This window comes from Myotis yumanensis, unplaced genomic scaffold, assembly GCF_028538775.1.
Source record: "Myotis yumanensis isolate MYYU_CA2020_CCGP unplaced genomic scaffold, mMyoYum1.0.hap1 SCAF_2, whole genome shotgun sequence".
NCBI lineage: Eukaryota > Metazoa > Chordata > Mammalia > Chiroptera > Vespertilionidae > Myotis > Myotis yumanensis.
In genome coordinates, this window is record NW_027223753.1 from 1,918,357 (window position 1) to 1,939,369 (window position 21,013).

At 70.5% G+C, this 21,013-nt stretch overlaps 1 protein-coding gene across 1 annotated transcript in view; it reads right to left on the reverse strand.

Moving 5' to 3' along the window:
* Positions 1–1,449: 1,449 nt before the first annotated feature.
* MEGF6 (multiple EGF like domains 6) overlaps positions 1,450–21,013 on the reverse strand; it is a 68,864-nt gene continuing 49,300 nt past the window's right edge. Inside the window, exons 6-38 of the mRNA XM_070403104.1 lie at positions 19,407–19,532; positions 19,103–19,225; positions 17,735–17,857; positions 17,239–17,376; positions 16,780–16,899; positions 16,411–16,533; positions 15,859–16,032; positions 15,409–15,540; positions 14,757–14,885; positions 14,433–14,561; positions 13,789–13,923; positions 13,270–13,404; positions 10,683–10,808; positions 10,068–10,199; positions 9,651–9,779; positions 9,401–9,532; positions 8,403–8,531; positions 8,185–8,313; positions 7,578–7,706; positions 7,121–7,249; positions 6,688–6,816; positions 6,435–6,563; positions 6,204–6,332; positions 5,933–6,064; positions 5,687–5,815; positions 4,996–5,124; positions 3,955–4,083; positions 3,721–3,849; positions 3,325–3,453; positions 3,111–3,239; positions 2,511–2,639; positions 1,793–1,840; positions 1,450–1,599 (exon numbers count right to left, since the gene is read on the reverse strand). Coding sequence (XP_070259205.1) covers positions 1,535–1,599; positions 1,793–1,840; positions 2,511–2,639; positions 3,111–3,239; positions 3,325–3,453; positions 3,721–3,849; positions 3,955–4,083; positions 4,996–5,124; positions 5,687–5,815; positions 5,933–6,064; positions 6,204–6,332; positions 6,435–6,563; positions 6,688–6,816; positions 7,121–7,249; positions 7,578–7,706; positions 8,185–8,313; positions 8,403–8,531; positions 9,401–9,532; positions 9,651–9,779; positions 10,068–10,199; positions 10,683–10,808; positions 13,270–13,404; positions 13,789–13,923; positions 14,433–14,561; positions 14,757–14,885; positions 15,409–15,540; positions 15,859–16,032; positions 16,411–16,533; positions 16,780–16,899; positions 17,239–17,376; positions 17,735–17,857; positions 19,103–19,225; positions 19,407–19,532 — 4,157 coding nt within the window. The 3' untranslated portion in view covers positions 1,450–1,534. The remainder of the gene's footprint in view (positions 1,600–1,792; positions 1,841–2,510; positions 2,640–3,110; positions 3,240–3,324; positions 3,454–3,720; positions 3,850–3,954; positions 4,084–4,995; positions 5,125–5,686; positions 5,816–5,932; positions 6,065–6,203; positions 6,333–6,434; positions 6,564–6,687; positions 6,817–7,120; positions 7,250–7,577; positions 7,707–8,184; positions 8,314–8,402; positions 8,532–9,400; positions 9,533–9,650; positions 9,780–10,067; positions 10,200–10,682; positions 10,809–13,269; positions 13,405–13,788; positions 13,924–14,432; positions 14,562–14,756; positions 14,886–15,408; positions 15,541–15,858; positions 16,033–16,410; positions 16,534–16,779; positions 16,900–17,238; positions 17,377–17,734; positions 17,858–19,102; positions 19,226–19,406; positions 19,533–21,013) is intronic.

Below are 21,013 nucleotides of genomic sequence, written 5' to 3' on the forward strand. Positions count from 1 at the left end.
TGAGATCAGCTGCGTTTTGGTCTGAGAACTTGTTCACTGCTACTTCCTCAGTGGTTTTCTCTCTTTTTTCAACTAGAGGCCCGGTGCACGAATTGGTGTGTGGGTGGGGTCCCTCGGCCTGGCTGACAATCAGGGCCAATCGGGGCCCCGGGAGATTGGCTGTGGGAGTGCACTGACCACCAGGGGGTAGCTCCTGCATTGAGCATCTGCCCCCTGGTGGTCAGTGTGTGTCATAGCAACCAACCGGTCCCTTAGGCTTTTATATATATAGATTAGATGGACAGCAACCCTTCCTTAGCCACTTCTACTCTCTCTCTCTCTCTCTGCCTGCCGGCTGCCTGCCGGCTGCCTGCTGGGAACCTTCCTGGCAGGGAAGCCCACGCTGGCTGTGTTTGTGCCGCCGCCCTGACTCAGTCTCCCTGGTGGCTCCCCTTTAACTGCCTCTGTCGCCCCTCCCCTTCCAGGTAATCAAGTCATGAGTTTACTTGAGTCCTAGGACAGGCTCATTAACTGGGCTTCCTCGCTCTCCACTGTTCACTGCTTGTCTGCTAAGGGGTGAGGCTTCCCAGAACCTCCCTCCGTACTCTGCCCCTTGAGGCCCTGTGCCCTCAGGGGTGGGGCAGTGGGAGGGGAGGGGGCAGGGCTGCAGCTCAGCCCGTGTCTGGTGGGACAATCTGGGTCCAACCCTCTCTGCGGGTGCCCTGCCCTGCAATGGTCGCTCCTCGCTGCTGTTTCTGGCCTGAGACCAGGAGGGCAGGAGTAGGGATAGGTGGGCCCCATGCTGCCCCGCACCACCCTGGATCTCGGGCGCCTGGGCTGTGGGCTCCTCTGGCAGCCCCTAGGAACCAGGGTCAACCCCAGCTTTCCTTGTGGGCACCCCATCGCTAGGGTGGAGCAGGGGCCGAGTGGGCCAGGTACCCGGGGGCCTCCCTGGTCAGGGGAGGCTCCTGTCGGAGGACGATCGTGCCCGCGCCCCCGGCGCCCGCACAGAGCAGCACACGAACAGGCCTCGGGAAGCACGCTCCTTTCTTAGCTTCCTGGGTTTCACAAGGTGCCGGAGCCCACGGCCGGGGGCCCCCAAACCCCACAGTCCTGAGTCCGGGCCTCCGGGGGCGGCAAGATCCAGGCGCCCTCCAGCACCCAGGCTGCAGCGGGCACGCCCACGACCCATAAATACCATCATATAAATACGCCGCGACCTTCCAGGCCTCGGACCGCGCTGCGCAGTCCCGGGCGTAGCACCAGAGAGCCCGCTCGGAGGGCAGGTTCGGCCTGCCTGCACCTGCAGCCACCCCTCCTGCAGTCCCCCCCAGGGCGGGCGGGGCCTCCTCAGCCAGGCCAGTCCGCTTGCTCCAGAGCTGTCCAGTGGAGCCTCCTGCAGGCCAGGCCCGGTGCAGGTCCCTGCAGAGGCTGCCGTGTCCACAGCCCGCGGAAGCAAGAAGGGTTCGGGCTCAGTCCTGGCCCACAGCTCCCCACGGGAGCTCTCCAGGCCCTGGGTGCTGTCGGCCGCACGGGGACGCGGCACGCGGCTGCGCTAGCGCTCCTCTGCCCTGCGGCGGAGCCCGGGCGCTGGTCTGTGCGGGGCGGCCTGTGAGGACGCTGCAGGGACAGGAGGAAGGGGGGTCAGTGCAGGGGGGGACGCCGCGCTCCCCCCGCTCCCCTGCTCAGCCTCTCCTCCCTGCCGCCACCAGGCTATTCCCTGAGGCTCAGTCCCACCTGTGCCCACACCCTCCCTCCTCTGCCTCCGTCTGCTGAGGCACCAGCGACGCACCAAACGCCACCAGCCCCTTACCTGGGCCCAGGGCTGGGGACGGGATCCCAGGGAGCTGGGGGGGCCCACCTGAAGGCAGACAGACCCCCTCATGTTAGTGCCCCACCCCTGGGTGGCACTGGTGAGGGAAACCCAGGCCTGCAGAGCCCCCGCTAGGCAAACAGCGGGGCCTCTCCCCCTCCCCACTCCTGCCCCACCCCCAATGAGTGTTCCCAGCCCGGCCCTGTCCAGGCAGCACGGAGGGTTGGGAGACGGGACTTCAGGCTGGATGGGGGGAGGGGAATTTCACCCCAGAACTAGCCAGGTCCCATCCAAAGCAGGGGGCCGCGAGGCCCTGCCTGTCCGTCTTCCCAAGGGGCCTCAGGCAGGCAGCACCCCCCAATCCCCTCAAATGTCAAGGCTGCCCAAGGCTGTCTGGCCCTCTGGTGCAGTACCACGTCTCACCACCAGGTGCCGCCACAGCCAACATTATGTCCTGAGCACCAGACTGGCAAGGTTGGCACCACAGCCCAGGCCTGGCCCTAGGTGGCAGGAGCCCGCCCTTGCCCACATCTGGGGCTGCCAGCATGCCAAGCCCTGCTCCTAGGTCCAGGGCTGCAAGGTTACATTTTGTTCATCAGAAGCCATGGGAACCCCAGACCACCAGGACGGGTCAGCACTGCATGGGGAGGGGCGGGCCTGGCCAGGGTGGGGCTGGGGCACAGGGTCCCCGTCCTCCCTCCCCAAGAGCCGGACTCACCCTGGCGGCATGTGGGCCCTGTGTAGCCGTCCACGCAGTGACACCGGCCGCTGACAGGGTCGCAGCCGGCCCCACCCCCGCAGTCACAGCGCAGGGCACAGCCCGGCCCGAAGAAGCCGGCTCTGCAGTCTGCAGGGGGAGGCGGAGCGCTGAGCCGGGAGCCACCTCCGCCCCGGCCCGGCCCCCCTCTGGTGGGGTCCTGAGGGCAAACCCTCCACTGTTTCCGGCCCCGTGGGCTCTCCCGTGGGAAAGCGCCAGGTCCCAGCACGTGTCCGACCCACAGCCCCAGGTCCTTCCCTGTCCAGGGCTGGCGAGGGGGGCCTGGCGGTCACGATGCACCCACGTCAAGACCACAAACAGGGCGCCCTTCCTGTCCCGGCCGAGGGGGCAGACGAGGGTCTCCTCCCACCTCCCCGGCAGAGGTCTCTCGGAAGCCTGTAGGGGTCTGAGGACAGGGTGCGGCCCTGACAGCGGACCCTGCGGGAGCGGGGAGCAGAGGGTGCCCCCCGAGCCCAGACCGGCACGACACAGGCAGGGCCGGACCAAGGTCCTGGTCCAGGAACCCACACCTGTGCCCCACCGGTGGGACTGCAGACTCACCGAGGTCACAGGTGGCCCCCGTGCGGCCTGGGGGGCAAAGGCAGTGGCCGGTGACAGGGTCGCAGGTGGCCCCACCCTCACAGTCGCACCGCTGACCACAGGCCTCTCCGAACGAGCCCAGCTCACACCCTGGCGGGGGCGGGGCAGTGGCTCAGCTCTCCCCGCGTCCCACACCCGACTGGGCAGGGCAGGGGTGCGGTAGGGGGGCGCTCACCCTTCTCGCAGGACTGGCCGTGGAAGCCAGCGGGACACAGACACTGGCCGCTGACGGGGTGGCAGGGGGCTCCATGTTGGCACCTGCACACCCCCTGGCAGCCACGCCCGTGGAAGCCAGGGGGACAGGCTGAGGGAGACCGGGTGAGAGTTCCTGCCTCAGTTTACCCGAGTGAGCAAAGGACTGGGTTCAGGGGTCTGGGCTCCCCCTGCTGCCCATCGAGGCCCGGCTTCCCCCCCACACACACACGGGGATCAGGGGGGAGTTCACAGGTTCCGATATGACACCAGTAGCCTGGGGTTAGGCCCAGTCTCCTAGGCCCGCCCAAGCCCAGGTGAGCCCAGACCCCCGCACAGGCGGGAAGGGGGGGTGCCGGGCCAGCGCCCCAGCACTCACGGTGCTCGCAGGCCTGGCCGTAGAAGCCGGGGCCGCAGCGGCAGGCGCCCGTGGTGGGCTCGCAGGTGCCGTTGTTGAGGCAGGAGCACTCCAGGCGGCAGGCGGCGCCGTAGCGGCCCGCGGGGCAGGCTGCGGAGAGCGGCAGGTCGGCCTCAGGCACTGGCCGGACTCAGGGGACCCGGGAGCTGACCCTCAGCCCACGCCAGACCCGCCGCCCGGCCGCCGGGCACTCACCCAGCTCGCAGTGCGGGCCCGTCCAGCCCAGGCCGCAGGAGCAGCTGCCGTTGGCGGGGTGGCACAGGCCGCCGTGCTGGCAGGCGCACCGGTGCTCACAGCTCGCGCCAAACCGGTGCTGGGGACACTCTAGAGACAGAGGCCGGACGCCATTGGAGCTCCGGCCCAGGCTGGACACGCTGGGGACCCGTCCCCACCAGGCCCGACATCCACTCAACCATTTCCCAGGAACCCTCGGGCCCAGCCTGCACCGGGCACACGGGTCGGGGAGGGACCCCAATCGTGTCCTGCCCCTCCGTCCATCCTTTCAGGCCTGACCCAGAGCTGAGGTCACTCAGGGGAAGGGGCGTAGGGTCAGGGAGCCTTCCGGGAGGTGGCGGCACTCTGCTCCTCATCTGATTGGCCCGCGGCTGCCCTGCTTCTCTGGGGGTGAGGACAAGGCCCAGCTGGAGCCAGGTCTGGGGCTGCTGGCCTTCTGCTGCCCCCGGCTGAGAACGGGGGGGCGGAGGGGGGGGCGGGCGGCACCAGCCCTTCTGAGGACCAGAGGGTGGCAGGGCTCAGGCCTGCCAGGGGCTCTGGGCATGGCCATGGGACCTGCATGCCATCGGGGGTGTGAGCCCCACGACTGTCCCCAGGGCCACCCCATTGCTCCCCCACGGCCTGTGCTCCACGCCTCCCTCTCCCGGGGCCCAGCCCCTGGGCCTGCAGAAAGCACAGAGGACCCCACTCCCAGGGGGCGTCGGCCAGAGGCTGCTCCATCCTCAACTCAACGGCCACCTGGCCCTCCTGCTGCGGGACTAGAGGGACCCTGTTCGGCTCCCACTGGACACAGGACGTGGACCGGCAACCTGATGGCCTGAGCCGGCCACGGTCAAGGGAAGGCCTCGGGGGGTGTTGGGCGGCCCAATGACCCCTGGGGCACTGGGCGGGAGGCGGGGGGGGTTCTACATTGGCCACAGGTGTGAACGCGCCAGAGACCGCCCCCGCCCTCCGTGGCTACGCAGTGACCCCGGGCGCCCGGCAGCAGGCGAGGGCACCCACCGAGCTCGCAGTGGGCGCCGGTCCTCCCTGGGGGGCAGGTGCAGGTGCCGGTTGCAGGGTCGCAGGTCGCCCCCGGCCCACAGCTGCAGACGTGGGCGCAGCCAGCGCCAAATCGGCCTCGTGGACAGGCTGCGGGAGGAAGGGGGAGGTGGCCGACCCCCTCTCTCCGCCGTGTGGGGACAGGGGGGGTGCGGGGGGGGCAGGGCGGAGTCTCCATCCACGTGCGGCCCAGACAGAGTGGAGACTGCCTGCTCCCTGCTCCTCTGCCCCCCCATCCGGCTCGGGCACCTCCCAGCCCCGAAGGTGCTGCTGGGGCCCAGCCTGCTCCGCAGCGACAGTGACTCACTGCCCCCCCCAAGCCCAGCCAGCACCCCAGACAGATCCCAGACGGCATCCCAGACGGACCCCAGATGGATGGAGAGTCCCCGCGTGACTGAGGGGAAGGCCCTGCTCTCGGCAGGATGCCCGCTGGCCTCTGTGCGCCACCCTGGTGGGCATGACGGGGGGGGGGGGGGGGGGGGCGCGCACACAGCATGAAGCACGCAGCCTGCAGGAACATCCCAGCTCCCCCGGCCTGGGGCCGAGGGGAGGGCCAGGGAGGCAGGTGGGCAGGGCGCTGTCCTCCCTATAAACTGGGGGGCCCCGCCCACCGAAGCGCAGGAGGAGCCCCCGCCTTCCCCCTGCCACTCACTGAGGCTGCAGTCGGGCCCCAGGACCCCCGGGGGGCAGCGGCAGGTGCCCGTGGCCGCGTCGCAGGAGCCGCCGTTGAGACATCCGCACAGGTGCTCACAGCCGGACCCGAAGCGCCCGTGGGGGCACCCTGCAGGGGGTGGGGGGCGGCTGCCAGGGGTGAGGGGCTGGGCCTCCCAGCAGAGCCCCCCACGTCCCCGCCCTCCACCCCTGCCAGCCCCCGGCCCAGCTCCGTCCCAGCACTCACGCTGCCGGCAGCCGGGCCCGTGGTGGCCCGAGGCGCACACGCAGGCCCCGGAGGCCGGGTGGCAGGTCTGGTTCTCGCCGGGACACTGGCACTTGTGCCCACAGTTCTCCCCGAAGGTGCCGGGCGGGCAGGCTGGGGAGCAGACATCCTCCCATCACCCCGTGGCCCCTCTTGGCAGGAGATTTTGGGGCCCGGCTCAGGGGGACATGTGGCCTGAGCTTCAGGAGGCACCCAGCACCCGCCACCCAGGCCCACCCGCTCGGTCACCTACTCTGCTCACAGCCCGGCCCGGTGGCGCCCGGGGGACAGCGGCACTCCCCGGTGACGTGGTGGCAGGCGGCGTCCGGCGGGCACTGGCAGCGCAGGGCACAGGCCTCTCCGAACCATCCGTGCGGGCAGGCTGCGGGAGGCACGGGCTGGGTGGGGAGCCCAGGGCCAGCACTGGCCTGGAGGGCTCACGGGTGACAGGCCACCCCTGGTGCTGGCAGGGCTGGGGGCTCACCACTGTCACAGCGCCGGCCCCTCCATCCCGGGGGGCAGAGGCAGGCCCCGGTGACGTGGTGGCAGGTGGCGCCCCGCCGGCAGGCACAGCGCTCCTCACAGCGGGCCCCGAACGTGCCCTGGGCACAGGCTGCGGGATGACAGCGGAGGGCTGGGCCCCAGGGGACGGGCAGCTGGGACGCAGCCCCGCCCGACGGGACGGCCGACCGCCCGGCTGAGGGCCGCCCTGCACCGGCCCAGCCTCGCCCACTTACGGCTCTGACACGTGTCCCCCGTCCAGCCCGCGGGGCAGAGGCAGCCGCCCGTGTGCGGGTCACAGAGGCCGCCGTGGAGGCATCTGCAGCTGCGCTGGCACCCGGCTCCGAAGCGCCCGGGGAGGCACTCTGTGGGCGAGCACAGGTGAGGGCCCGCCTCCTGGGGCCGGGCCATGACCCTGGGCCCCCCCCCGCCCCCCCCCCGCCCCCCCCCCCCCCCCGCATGCCTCTGCACCCAGAGCCTCAGATCCCACCCCCAGGAAGGAGAGGTGAGCTGGTCACGCTGCAGCCCCAGGCCACACGCCAGATGCTGCCTCCCCCTGAGCGGGAAGCTTTGGCCACAGAGGGTGGGGCTGCACAGGGGCCCGTTGGGGTGCCAGCCCGGCTCCCACAGAGCCCTGGGCCCCTCGTCCCTCTGCCCACCGGGGCTCACCCTGCTCGCAGGCCCGGCCGGCCCAGCCCTCCGCGCAGGTACAGTTGCCGGAGACGGGGTCACAGGTGCCCCCGTTGCGGCAGAGGCAGGCGAGCTGGCAGTTCTCCCCGAACAGGCCCGCGGGGCAGGCTGGGGAGAGGGCAGCGCGTGCAGCACCCACAGCCAGGCCTCAGGGCGGCCCCCTCCCCGCAGGAGGCCCAGCCGAGCCCGCCTTAGGGAGGTCTCTACCCCCGCCCACCACTGTTCCCAGGACAACCTGCCCCCCTCCACCCCCCCACTCCCCCGTTCTCGCCACCCAGCTGGGGGGGCTCAGCGCTACAGGGCGTGGCCCTGGGTCCTGAGCGCCTCCTTCCTCCCCTCGTTCCCCCGGGTGCCAGGGCCCCAGCCAACCCTGCTGCCCTCAGGTTAGCCTGGCACCCACCCAGGAGCAGGGAGCACAACCAGACCCCAGACTTACCCTGCAGGCAGCTGGGACCCGTCCAGCCAGGGCCACAGTGGCACTGCCCGTGCACTGGGTCGCAGGAGGCCCCGTTGAAGCAGGAACAGGCCTGGCTGCAGTTGTGCCCGTAGGTGAGGGCTGGGCAGGCTGCAGAAGAGGGCAGTCAGGGGCCTGGGGAGACAGACCCTGGGAGGAGCAGCTGGGCCCCGGGGCCGCTGTGGCCGCCGTGCCCCTCCCTGGCCTGGGCATCACTCAGGGCTCCTCAAACTATAGCCCGAGGGCCACATGCAAATACAAATATTGTATTTGTTCCCGTTTTGCTTTTTTACTTCAAAATAAGATATGTGCAGTGTGCACAGGAATTTGTTCATAGTTTTTTTTAAAACTATAGTCCGGCCCTCCAACGGTCTGAGGGACAGTGAACTGGCCCCGTTTAAAAAGTTTGAGGACCCCTGACTCAGGGGGGCCACACACAGGGGCCCCCATGCTGGCCTTCGTGGGCGAGCGGTGTGCCGGGGTGGCCACCTGGCAGCTCCGGACAGCCAGGCCAGGCCCCGGGAGCGGGTCTGGCACAGTGACCGCCCCCCGCCCCTCAATGCCACCCAGGCTGGTAGGCCTCACGCACTCTGGGCGCAGCGGGGGCCCAGGCGGCCAGCAGGGCAGAGGCAGGCGCCGCTCACAGCGTCGCAGGGCACCCCGGCCGCGCAGTCACAGGCGTGGCGGCAGTCCAGTCCGAAGAAGCCGGCCGGGCAGGCTGCAGGAGTGGGCGGTGACGGGGAGCCGGCCAGGTCACCAGGCCCGTCCACACGCCTGGCCGCCCGGCCCTGGCCCCGCCCCGCTCACCTCGCTCACAGAAGGTCCCCCTCCAGCCCGCGGGGCAGGTGCAGGCCCCACTGACGTGGTCACAGGCGCCCCCGTGCTCACACTGGCAGCGCCGCCCACAGCCCGGCCCGAAGTGGCCCTGGGGACACCCTGGGAGACAGAGCCCCGCCCGCCATCAACTGGGTGACAGTGAGGCCACCGCCCCCCCATCCTGCCTGGGCCTCCGCCATCCCAGCGGCCCCCAGACCAAGGGTTTGGGGTTGGCTAATGGAGAAGCCCCTCCCTGCCCCAGGGCACCGGGCTCACCCCATGTCCCTCACCCCCATGCCCCTGCCCTCCCTGCCCCAGGGCACCGGGCTCACCCCATGTCCCTCACCCCCATTCCCCTGCCCTCCCTGCCCCAGGGCACCGGGCTCACCCCATGTCCCTCCCCTCCCCAGGCCTCGCTCACAGCCACCACCTCAGCCCCCGGGGCAGGCGCAGGCACCGAGCCCCAGGGGGTGGGAGGCGGGGGCTTGGGCTGGGAGGGGAGCTGGTGAGTTCAGGGGAGCAACCCCTGCTCTTCTGGGGAGAAGAGGGCAGGGCCAGGTTCCCCAACACTTGCATGTGTGCATCTGTTACACGGTGTGCATGCATGCATATGTGTGCATGCTTGTGCACACGCGGGCATGTATACATTATGTGGGGTGTGTACATGTGTGTCTTGCATGGGGGACGTGTGTGGGTGTGTATACATGTGTGTGGCATGTACACGTGTGCCTGTGCGCACGGGGTGCACCTGTGGGTATGTATACATTGTGTGGGGCATGTACATGTGTGCTGGCGTGCATGTGTGCAGGCGTGTGTACATGTGTGGGGCATGCACATGTGTGTCTGTGCATGGGTGCACATGTGTGGGGTGTGCACATGTGTGTCTGTGCATGGGTGCACATGTGCGGGGGTGTGTACATGTGTGGGGTGTGTCTGTGTGCATGGGGGTGCGTGTGCACACAGACAGCCTTGGGGCGGGCAGGACTCACGCTGCTCGCATCGCGGGCCCCCGTAGCCGGCTTCGCACACACACAGGCCGCTGACGGCGTCGCAGCTCCCGCGGCCGGCACTGCAGTTGCAGGTGTGGCTGCAGTCGGGGCCCCAGTGCCCGCTGTCACACGCTGCAACAGAGCGCCGTCACCAGCCGGGCCCAGCAGAGCCCGGGGCACCATGGAGGTGGGGGGGCTGCTGGGCCTGTGGGGACCTCTCCCGGGGAGGGTGCCAGACAGCGGCGCCTACCTCTCTGGCAGCTGAGGCCGGTCCACCCGGGGGCACAGCTGCAGTGTCCCGTCGCCGGGTGGCAGTGCCCGTCGTTGGCACAAGAGCACCTCATGTGGCAGCCGGGCCCAAACCAGCCTGCGGGGCACGCTGAGGGGGGGGAGTGTGGGGGGCATGCTGAGGGGGGGGAGTGTGCGGGGCACGCTGAGGGGGGCGGGAGTGTGGGGGGCACTCTGGGGGGGGAGGGGGAGTGTGGGGGGCACGCTGAGGGGGGGGAGTGTGCGGGGCACGCTGAGGGGGGGTGTGGGGGGCACACTGAGGGGGGGGGTGTGGGGGGCACACTGAGGGGGGGGGGTGCGGAGCCGCGGGGGGGGGTCGGGAGGGGGAGTGTGGGGGGGCCGCAGGTCTCCGGGGGCTGAGGTCGGCAGGGGCACTCACTGTCCTGGCAGCGGCTGCCCGTGTAGCCGGGGCGGCACCGGCAGGCTCCGGTCTCGGGCTCGCAGGCAGCGCCGTGCTCACATGCGGGGCAGATCTCCTGGCAGCCGAGCCCCCAGCGGCCCTCGGGACAGTCTAGCCCCCGGGCCCCCACCATGGTGCGTCAGTCTCCCCGGGCTCAGCACCACACCCCAAACGTGCACAGGAGGGGGACTCCCGGCCCCTTCCTGGCTGCAGGGTGCAGACTACGGGGTGCCATCACCCGAGAGGAGCCCCGCCCCAGGGGGCCCGACCGGCCAGGAGACCCCCAGGGAGTAGCAGCAGCCTGGAGGGCGGCCCACAGCCCCTCGGGGAGGGCTGGGCTCTGGGGCCGAGCTTCCCCGAGGGCCAGGGCTCCTAGGGCCCCTCTGCTGGCACCGCCTTCAGGGCAGCACAGACCCGGCCCCCGGGCCGCAGGGTGGCCCAGCATGGGCTCCCAGAGCCTCTGTGAACGGACCGGGGTCAGGGCTCCCGAGCACAGCCCAGGGCTGGGGTCTGCGAACACGGCCTGGGGCGGCCCCCGCCCCCAGTGGTCCAGCCCAGGGAAGCGAGGGGGCCACAGACGTGCCTGCCACTCACCTGCCCCACAGTCATCCCCCGTCCGCCCAGGGGCGCACAGGCACTGCCCCGTGACCCTGTCACAGGGGGCCCCCCCGCACGAGCAGGATCCTGAGCAGTTCAGGCCAAATGTCCCCGCCGGGCAGTCTGTGGGGGCAGGAAGGGCCTCAGCCACCCCCACATGGATCTGCCCGTCTCCCCTCGGGCCCCCACCCTTGGCACCTGCCCCCTGGCCCAGCGGGGCTGCTGGACACAGCGGGGTCCCCCGGGTGGTCACAGGAGTGGGCAGGGGACAGGGAACTGGAGCACAGGGGAGGGGTGTGCCGCCGGGAGGGCCCAGCTGGCAGGGCCTGGGGGGGGCTGCCAGAGGGTTAGGCTGGGCACCCAGAACCCTGGTGAGGGACCAGGAGCAGGTGACCGGCCAGCTCTGCCCTCCCTCCAGCCACCTGGATCCCCGGGCCCCGGGACACCCGCAGAGTCCCGCCCACCTTGGGGGGGAGAGGGTGCTGGGCAGCAGTGGCCCCGGGGCTCAGCTGCAGGAGGGCCTGAGGGAAGAGCCTGGGCACCTTAATCCCCACCCCACCCGTGAGGGCGGTGCAGAGCCCTGTGCACCCATAGCTGCCCGGGCTGGTGGGAGCTGCCCCCTGAGGTGGGAGGACGTCCTCCAGGCCTGGGAAGGCCACACCCCACACCCCGCACCCGCACCCCACACCCCGCACCCCGCACCCCGCACCCCGTACCCCACACCCCGCACCCCGCACCCGCACCCCACACCCCGCACCCCGCACCCCAGGAACCAGACCACTGAGCACAACGCCCACGTGGGCTGACAGCTAGGACCAGCCCGAGCTGGGACAGGGTAGGTCCCAGGCCTGAGGCCTTCCAGGGCCCCGATGGGGACAGAGGACCCCCCCAGGGAACCTTGTCACAAAGACCCAGCCCCTGGGGACCCTCTCACATCCCACCATGGGCACAGGCACAGTTGGCGAGCACACACATGCACACACATGCGCACGCACACGCGCACACACGCACACACAGGTACCACGCTGCAGGCCACAGGCAGGGAGGCCCACGGAGCAGCTGATGTGGCCCCACCCGGCCCCGGGATCTCCTCTCCACTAATTGGGGGCAGACGCGAGTTTGGCTCCGTAATACTTTCCAGACCTCACAACAGCGGGGAGGGGCATCATGTCTGTAAAAATATGTGTGTCATTTCCTGTGGCTCATCCTTGGGGCACCGAAGGCTTTTGACGAAAAAAGGGAAAGAAAGAATAAGACAACCAGCGGGAAGGGCTGGGGCCCTCCTAGTCCCCGCAGACAGCGCTGGGGGCGGCGGGGCGTGAGCTGCACATGTGCGTGTGTGTGTGCGTGCTCATGTGTGTGCTCCTGTGCATGTGTGTAGGTGCTTGTGCGTGTGCTCGTGTGCATGTGTGTGTGTGCTCGTGTGTGTGCTCGTGTGCATGTGTGTGCGTGCTCGTGTGCGTGTGTGTACTGCTTGTGTGTGTGCTCATGTGCATGCTCATGTGCGTGTGTGTGTATGCTTGTGTGCATGTACATGTGTGTGTGTCCTCCTGTGCGTGTGCGTGCTTGGGCGTGAGTGGGGGTGGGGTGGAGAGGAATCAAGAGGACACGAGTGGCCGCCTGTGTGGCTCCCGGGTCCCGTGTCGCTTCCACAGATGGACGCAGACGCATGCAGCCCAGACCTGAGCTCTTCCGAGACAAGGTCGGGCTGGAACGGGGTCCTGCCGGGGTCCCACATGCCCTGCTGTACCCAGAGCCCTTGGCAGGGTCACCACTGGCGTCCTGGGACCCCCACACGGGAGGGACGCGGCCTGGGTGCAGAGGGGACGCCGACCCCTGCCCCTCCTCATTCTCCAGAGATGGACACTGGGGGGCGGCTCTGACTGAGGGGACAGGCCTGCGGCTGGGGGAGCTCAAGCCGGCTGCCCCGGGCCACGGTCACACCACTCACACCAAGGACCCCCCAGCTCCTGCCCACCTGGGGCCATGGACACTGAGGGCCCTGTGCCCAGGGAGGGCACCCTGCTGGCGCCGTCACCTCGGCCGCAGCAGCCCCGACACGTACACTGAGGGCCCTGCCATCACCTGCACGGCCTGTAAGGGTCCAGCCTCCCGCCTCGCCCACCGCCCTGTGCCACTGACAGGGTCCCAGGCCTCAGCCTCCATGGGAGGGCGTCCCTCCTGCCCACACCCATGCCCGCGCCCATGCCCGCGCCACCCGCTCAGGCTCGGCTCCGGGACCCACCCCAGGAGCAGCTGCCTGTCTGGCCGGCTCGGGCCACCCGGGAGGAGTCTGCCCCCAGCTTCCGCACCGACGCACTCAGCACACGTTCCCGTGGTGGGGGAAGGGGGGAGGAAGAGGGAAGGGGGACGGAGCAGTTTGGCACAGGCATCGGCCCTCTGTGGGCGGGGCCCTGGGCACACCCCCAGCCCCCACCCCAGCACCTCCATCTTCACAGGTGCATGGGGGGTGGTGTAAGGGCAGCACCAGGTGGCACCCCAGGTGGCAGCTCGGTGCCCAGTGCCCAGGTGTGGAACGACCGCACCGCCCCCAGACCCCAGGTGCCAGGGACCAGCCGCTCACCTTGGTCACAGTCCTCCCCCCGGAAGCCGGCTGGACACTGCTTCCCACACGCACCGCTGACAGGGTCACAGGCCAAGCCCGGGGCACAGGCACACGCCTGCTGGCACCCCGGCCCGAAGAAGCCGGGTTCACACTCTGAGGGGGCGAGGAGAGAGGGGCTGTGGGGTTCAGCAGCCCCAGGAGCACCCCCTGTACCTGGGCACCCAGCCCCAGGAGCACCCCACACCCGCCCCCAGGAGCACCCACACCCGGCCCCAGGAGCACCCCACACCCGGCCCCAGGAGCACCCCACACCCGGCCCCAGGAGCACCCCACACCCAGCCCCCAGGAGCACCCACACCCGGCCCCAGGAGCACCCCACACCCAACCCCCAGGAGCACCCCACACCCGCCCCCAGGAGCACCCCACACCCAGCCTCCAGGAGCACCCCACACCCGCCCCCAGGAGCACCCCACACCCAGCCTCCAGGAGCACCCCACACCCGGCCCCAGGACCCCGCTCTGGGCACCGGGCACACACCGTGCTGGCACCGCGCGCCCCGGAAGCCCGCCTTGCAGGAGCAGCTGCCGTCCCTCCGGTCGCAGGCCCGCGTGTTCTGCCGCTCGCACCGGCACTCCTCCGAGCAGCCCGGCCCGAAGGCCCACGGCGGGCAGGCTGCACCCACAGACATGACGGGCCTTCTGCTGTGCCCGCCTCCCCCGATCCTGGTCCCCACACCCCTGCTGGGCTGTGTCCCTGGGACACCTCCCCAGCACTGGTGACCCGGGTCTCAGTGAAGTTCCGGAATTTGCCCAGAGGCGCCCCACTTCCCAGCTGGGAAACTCTGGGTCCTGGTGTTCTCCCCTCTCACAAAGCGCTTTGCAGAGCTGCTGGGACTGAGCCGCTCAGCGCCACCCGCCTCTCCCCGCAGCCCCCGCCCCTCCCTCCCGGCGTCTGCAGCCCCCCCAGGCCCAGGGCCCGTGGTGCCACCAGGAAGCTCCAAAGCCAAGATGAGCCTAAACCCCAGGAGCTTCTGAGGGAGCCCCCCCCGCCTGAGCTGGGGCCCCCCCCAGACCTCACCCCCCAGCCTCCTCTGCACTAGCGAACAGACAATCCCACGCCTGCTGCGGGCGGGAAGGCGCAGCGGTCGCCCCTCGGACACGGGCGCCGGGACAGGGGCTCACCCAGGTGGCAGAAGCGGCCGTACAGCCCCGGGTCGCAGAGGCAGGCCCCGTAGAGGCGGTGGCAGCGGCCCCGGTTGGCGCAGTGACACTTCTTCCGGCAGTGCTTGCCGTACAAGCCCTGCGGGCAGCCTGGGGAGCGGGGCCTGTGAGCGTCCACTCACACTGGCCCCCAAGTCCCCGGAGGCGCCCCGAGGGGCCCAGCGCCCAGCACCGGGGCACGGCCAGTGTCACTGCCCCCCTCCCGCGGAAGAAAGGCGGCCAGGAGAGAGCCAGGCGGGCGCCGAGAGGCGCTGCCCTCCCGTCCCGCCCCCCAGCTGCACCCACCGTCCTCGCAGTGGGCGCCGCTGACGCCGGGAGGGCAGCGGCAGGCCCCCGTCCTGGGGTCGCAGGTCCCGCCGTTCTGGCAGCTGCAGGCAGAGCTGCAGTTCTTCCCGAAGGTGTCCGGAGGGCAGGCTGCAGGAACAGGGGCGCCCAGGTCACGGCCGCAGCAGGGCTCGGCCCAGAGCCCCTCCAGGGACACTGCGGCCCCCCCTGGGGTTTGAGCCGCCAGTTCAGAAGCAACCGCCCAGAACAACACGCATGACGCTCGGGCCCCTGACGCCCACACGCAAGGCAGAGGTCCCCGGTTGGGACCACGTGCTGTCCCTCGGACGCCGGCATCCACCTTCCCCAGCGGCACTCTCAGCTGGCAGACGCCCGGAGGCACCAAGGCCGAGACCACACCTCCAGGGCTACCCGGTCTGGGGGTCTGGGGTCGTGGGGTGGGGCGTGGGGCAGGCCCCGGACAGAGGAGGGAGCCCCGCCCACTGGGAGGGGCAAACGCCTGGCACGGGGCGGGTGGTCAGTAGACACTGAACACGTGAGTGAGTGGGTGGAGGGGAGAGTGGGTGCCCAGTGGACCCTGCCCAGGAAGGAGCACACTGGACGGGCTGCCCAGCCCAGGCCCGCCCCCACCGCCCCCCACACGCAGCCTCACTCTCATTGCAGACGAGCCCAGTCCAGCCCGCGGGGCAGTCACAGCCGTCCAGGCCCGGGAGGCAGGCCCCTCCGTTCCCACAGTCAGCGCAGGTCAGGCTGCAGTCGGGGCCGAAGGTGTCGTCCAGGCAGACTGCGGGCGAGGGCGAGGGCGAGGGCGAGGGCGAGGGCTCAGACCCACCGGCTCCAGGGCCCAGGGATGTCCATGAAAGCCCCAGGGCGAGGTGGGAGGTGGGAGAAGACACAGGCCTGGGGGGGCCTCCCCGGGAACTTGGGGCCCGTCTGGCCCAGGCTCAGCCCCTGACACGCTGTGCAAACTCCGCAGGTGGCTGCACCTCTGAGCCGTGGTCTAAGGGCCATGACAGGGGTCCCTCCCCCACACCCAGGTCAGAAGGGTCCTCGGGGGCCCTGGACGCCTCCCCGAGATCCAAAGCCTGGGGGCCCTGCTCACCAAACTTCTCCTCCAGGGAGAGGGCGCCCCGGGCCTCGGCCTCCTCCGCCTCCTCGGCCCCCACATCATCATCCTGGAAGAGGTGGGGCAGCCTGTCCGCCAGCACCGACACGTGGGGCAGAGGCCGCACGAAGGGCAGCCGGCCGTCGGGGTCCCCCTCGGGCGCCTCCAGGGCTGCGCGACACAAAGGCCCTGAGCCCCTGCTGCCCTTCCTCAGGGCCTCCACCCCCCTCAGTACCAGCCCCAGCCCCAGCCCCAGCCCCAGCCCCAGCCCCAGCCCCAGCCCCAGCCTCAGCCTCAGCCCCAGCCCCAGCCCCAGCCCACCCAGGGCCCAACCTGCTGCCCTCCCCCGCCCGCCTGGTCTTGGGGGCTGGGGTCCCAGCTGCTCTCTGACCCTATTTCTCGGACACACAAGGCTCCAGGACCTGAGGGCCTGACCCCCGCTCCGGCCGCTCCCTCCTGGCCGCAGGAACGCTGAGCATGGAGGGGATGGGGGGCAGGAGCAGCTCTCCGCCCTCACAGAGGGGCCCCACGCGATGGGCGCAGACTCACGGGTGCAGCCCCTGCGGTCCTCGTCCAGCCGGAAGCCGGCCGCGCAGGAGCACTGGAAGGAGCCGGCCAGGTTGGCGCAGTGGTGCTCACAGCCGCCGAGGCCGGACGCGCATTCGTCCACGTCTGCGGGCAGACCGGGCTGCTGGGCCTTGGGAGGCCCCTCCCGCCCCACTGCCTGCTGGCCCGAGGCAGAGGCTCTGCCTAGGCGACACCCCCACAGCCATCGCCCCCCCTTCCCGCCTTCCCCAGGCTCAGAGTGATGGTGGACGCCCGCCCTGTGACAGAGACCAGCGACCACAGGTGGGGAGCCAGCAGGCAGGTCCCTGCAGACAGGCGCCCAGCCCCCGCCCCTGCCCGGGCCCCGCTCACCCTCACAGCCGCAGCCGTCGGAGCTGAGCCGGTAGCCGGCGTAGCAGCTGCACTCGTATCCGCCCGGGCTGTTGGTGCAGACCTGCTGGCAGCACGGCGAGTCCGCACAGTCGTCCACGTCTGCGGGCACACAGGAGCCCGCTGGCACCCGGGGACCCTGTGGGCACACCCCTCCCACCCGCCAGGGCGCGCACCCACAGGCCCCCACAGGCACTCCTGTCCTGCACACACAGACGCCCACAGGACAGATGTCATGGCCACAGGACCACCCGCTGCTGTGGGCCGGACTGGGGACGGGGTGGGGACACCCTCACACCGCAGTGCTGGGTGTCACTCGGGGGCGGGAGGAGCCCCCCGGACTCTGTCCCGCTGGCCTGGGCAGAGGGAGCTGTGGGTGTGACAGGCGGGGACCTGGGTGTCAGGGTTGGGGGCGCGGCCTCGGGAGGAGCCGGTTCGCACCAATGCAGGTCTTCCCGTCCTCGTGCAGCTCGAAGCCGCGGGGGCAGGTGCACAGGGGCCCCGCGCTGCTGTGGCTGCAGCCGTGGGAGCAGCCGCCGTTGCCGGCCTCGCAGCTGTTCACGATCTCCATCTCGATCCCTGAGCGAGACCCACCCAGGGACGTGGGACGGGGCCTGAGTGACCCCCACCCGTCGGGGTGGGCCCTGACCCAGCAGCCGGCCAGGGCCCCAGGTCCTCTCTGCTGGGAAAGAGGCAGCAGGGAGCCCTGGGCAGCTGGGCTCTGGCATGGCTGGCTTCCTGATCACCCCCTGCCCTCCCCATCCCCACCCCGTCCTCCCAGGGCCACCCACACCCCTGCCCTCCTAGGGCCACCCACTCCCCACCCCCCAACCCCCACCCCACGCCCAGCACTGTCCTTGACAGGGGAGCTTGGCCAAAGCAAGCTGCTGCCACCACCTCCCACCCCAGGTGCCCACCCCCGGCCCCGTCCACTCACTGTAACACTGTCGGCCGTCCGCCCCCAGCTCGTAGCCCGCATGGCACACACACTTAAAGGACCCGCGCGTGTTGAGGCAGCCGTGGGCGCACTGGGCCAGCCCCGCGGCACATTCGTCCACGTCTGGATGGGAGGGAATTGGGGAGGCTCTGGGTGCTGGCCCCGAAGGTACACGGCAGGGGCGGTGCCTTGGTGTGAGGGACCCGCCACGGGTCAGGGCTCAGGCCCCTTGTGCCAGGAGGGGCCCCCTCATGCCCGCTCCTGCCTTCCGCTCTGGCTCCAGTCCCGGCTGGCCCCTCTGAGCACCCGTTTTTATCACCCAGCTCTCCCTCCGGAGCCCCCCCGCCCCCAGGGCCGGCCCTGCCAGCAGCATGGCAGCGGCTCCACCCCTCTGCGCCCTCCGGCTCTCAGCTGTGCCCTCGCCCACCCATGCTCACCACGCCCCTGCAGCGTGGGCCGGGAGGACCTTAGCACTCCAGCCTCTGGGGCAGCAGGCCCCTAGCCCAGGGTCCCGGCCTCTGCCTGGGTCACGCCCCCCCATTCTCAGGATGAAGACGTCTCCCTGAGCCCACCAGTCCCCGCACCCAGAGCTCCCACACCTGCGGTGTCCCTGACGGCCACCCTCCCACGCCGATCCGGCCGGCTGCGGGTCACACGGGGGAGCGGGGACACCCGAAAGCCCCGGGAGGGGCGTCTAACTAACCGGCGCCACGCAGGCCGCAGGGCCCCGCTGCCGGGGTTGGCGGCTTGTTCTAGGAAGCGTCGCCCGCAGGGTAACAAACCCAGACACCTGAGGCCACAGGGGAGGTGGCCCTGCACAGGGAACGCCTCCCTTTCTCTTCCTCTCGTCTCTCTAATCAGCAGGTCTTGCTTAGTGACGTCAGAAACATCTAAAAACAAAAGCAGCCCCGGCCGGTGTGGCTCAGTGGATAGACCGTTGGCCTGCAGACTGAAGGGTCCTGGGTTCGATTCCGGTCAGGACACATGCCCGGGTTGTGGGCTCGATCCCGGTGGGGGGCTTGCAGGAGGCAGCTGATCCATGATTCTCTCTCATCATTGATGATTCTCTCTCTCCCTCTCCCTTCCTCTCTGAAATCAATAAAAATATTAAAAATAAGTAAATAAACAAAAACAAAAGCACAGCCTGAAGTCTGCCAACCGCTGCCCAAATGAGGCTCGGGCTGGAAGCAGCCTTGATGCGGTCCTGCCCCGCCTCCCAGCCCCCAGCCCCCAGCCCCCAGCCCCCAGCCGTGCAGAGGAGCGGCCACCACCCAAGGCCGGCCCTGTGCCCACAGCCGGTGCAGCCGGGCCCTCTACAGACCCTCTACAGCGGCCCCGGGCGGGGCTGGCCCCGGGGAGGCGCCTCACCTTCACAGGCCTTGCGGTCGGCCGCCAGCTGGTAGCCAGCATGGCACCCGCAGTGGGCGAGGCCCCGGAGCGCCTGGCACGTGTGCATGCAGCCTCCGTTCCGGTCCGCACACGGGTTTCTGCCTGCGGCCACCGCCCGGAGGAAGAGAGCCAAGGGGAGAGATTAGGGTGGGAGGCTGGGGACCCCGAGGGCTCCCGGCTGCCCCAGGGCCCCGTCCTCCCTGCTGGTCTGCAGGGCGGGCCGTGCTGCCTGCCGCTGCCCGGGCTCAGGCTGCGGGTCCCCCTCCCGGCCGGCGACACTCACGGGCACAGCGCTTGCCGTCCTCCTGCAGCTGGAACTCGGGCCGGCACTGGCAGCGGTGCTGCGTCACCGTGAGCTGCACGCAGTCGTGCTGGCAGCCGCCGTTGCCCACGGCGCAGGAGCTGATGGCTGGGGGCGCAGAGAGCCCAGGTCAGCCCAGGACGGGAGACCCAGGGGCCCGCGGAGCAGGCGGTGGCACGACCTCAGGGCCATTCTGAGCCCCTCCTTCCCACCGCCATCCCAGAGGCCGGGGCTTCGAGAGGGCAACACCTCCTGTCTGGTTCCCAGGCGCCCCTTCTCGGCCCACACGCAGGGGCTGCGGGGCGCAGTCCGTCTCTGGGTGCTCTGACCCCACCGGCCTGAGGACTGGCCTCTCAGCGAAAGCCAGGTGTCGCCCAGCACCCGTGGGATCCAGGGTGTCCAGGGTTCCGAGGCAGAGCAGGCCAGAAGGCCCCCTGGAGGAGGTGGCAGGCCAGCAGGGGTGGTGGAGGCCCAGACATTTCACTATCTTGGTCATCGGGCCAGGCGTGGGGTGGCCGTGGACAGCCGCCATGGACAGCGGTCATGGCCCACAGGCCTGGCCCCTGGTTCCTGACAGACCAGTGCACCTCCTGCCCACCCCAGCCCGGGCCCCACTCGAAACCGGAGCTCACACAGTCCCCGCCCCTCCAGCGGCTGAGGGGACAACACTGGGAACGGCCACAGAGCACGGGACCCCAGGCCCAGGCCCAGGACAACCTTGGTCCAGGCCTCCGTGAGGCGCCCACAGGGAGAAGCTCGGCCGGGCCCGGGGAGGTGCTGAGCCGGGCGGGTGCCCTGGTGGCAGGGGCCTCTGGCAGCTCCACCGAGTCTCTGGTAGTGGCCTCGTGGTTAGGGAGGCGTCGGCCCAGAACCCCAGAGCAAACCCACAGGAATGCGGCGCCTGTGTGCCCGCACAGACCTGGGGCCGCGGGGGCCAGGGCTTCACCCCGAGACGCCCTGCAAGTCTGGGGGCCAGGAGCACGCGCCTGGCACCGCGGGGGCAGAGCGCCGAGGCCAGGGGAGCTGGTGCCGCGCGGCTGCACGCGGAGCACGTGAGTGGTCTGGGCGCCCAGGGAGGCCCCTGCCACGGCGTCTGCCAACAGCAAAGCTCCCTTCAAAGCAAGTGTGTTTGAAACAAGCCAAACACGGCACTCGGGACACGGCCGCTCCCCACGCGGGGCGAGAGGGTGGGCGCCTGCACTGAGGGTCCCTCGGGGCCAAGCCAGCCCCGGGGGCAGAGGAGGGTGCGGGGTGGGGGGGTGGCAGAAATGGCTCTGTCCCCTGTTCATAGCTGGCCTGAGCCTCCTCCCCACCCGCCCACCCCCGACTCTGCCCGGACCCCCAGGACGCGCCCGCCTCACCTGAGACAGCTCTGGGCTAGCACCCCCCTCCCCGAGCTTTCCGAGCGTGGCCTGGGCAGCCCGCCTGGCTCTGCCTTCCCAGCACCAGGACGCCTAATAGGAACCAGAGCGCGTCGCTGGCAGGCGCGAGGCTCACCGAGACGGGGGCTGGGAGCCCAGGCGGGGCCGGGGCAGAGCTGGGGGAGAGGCCCTCCAGACGGCAGAGCGCCCCGGACGGGCCCAGAGGCA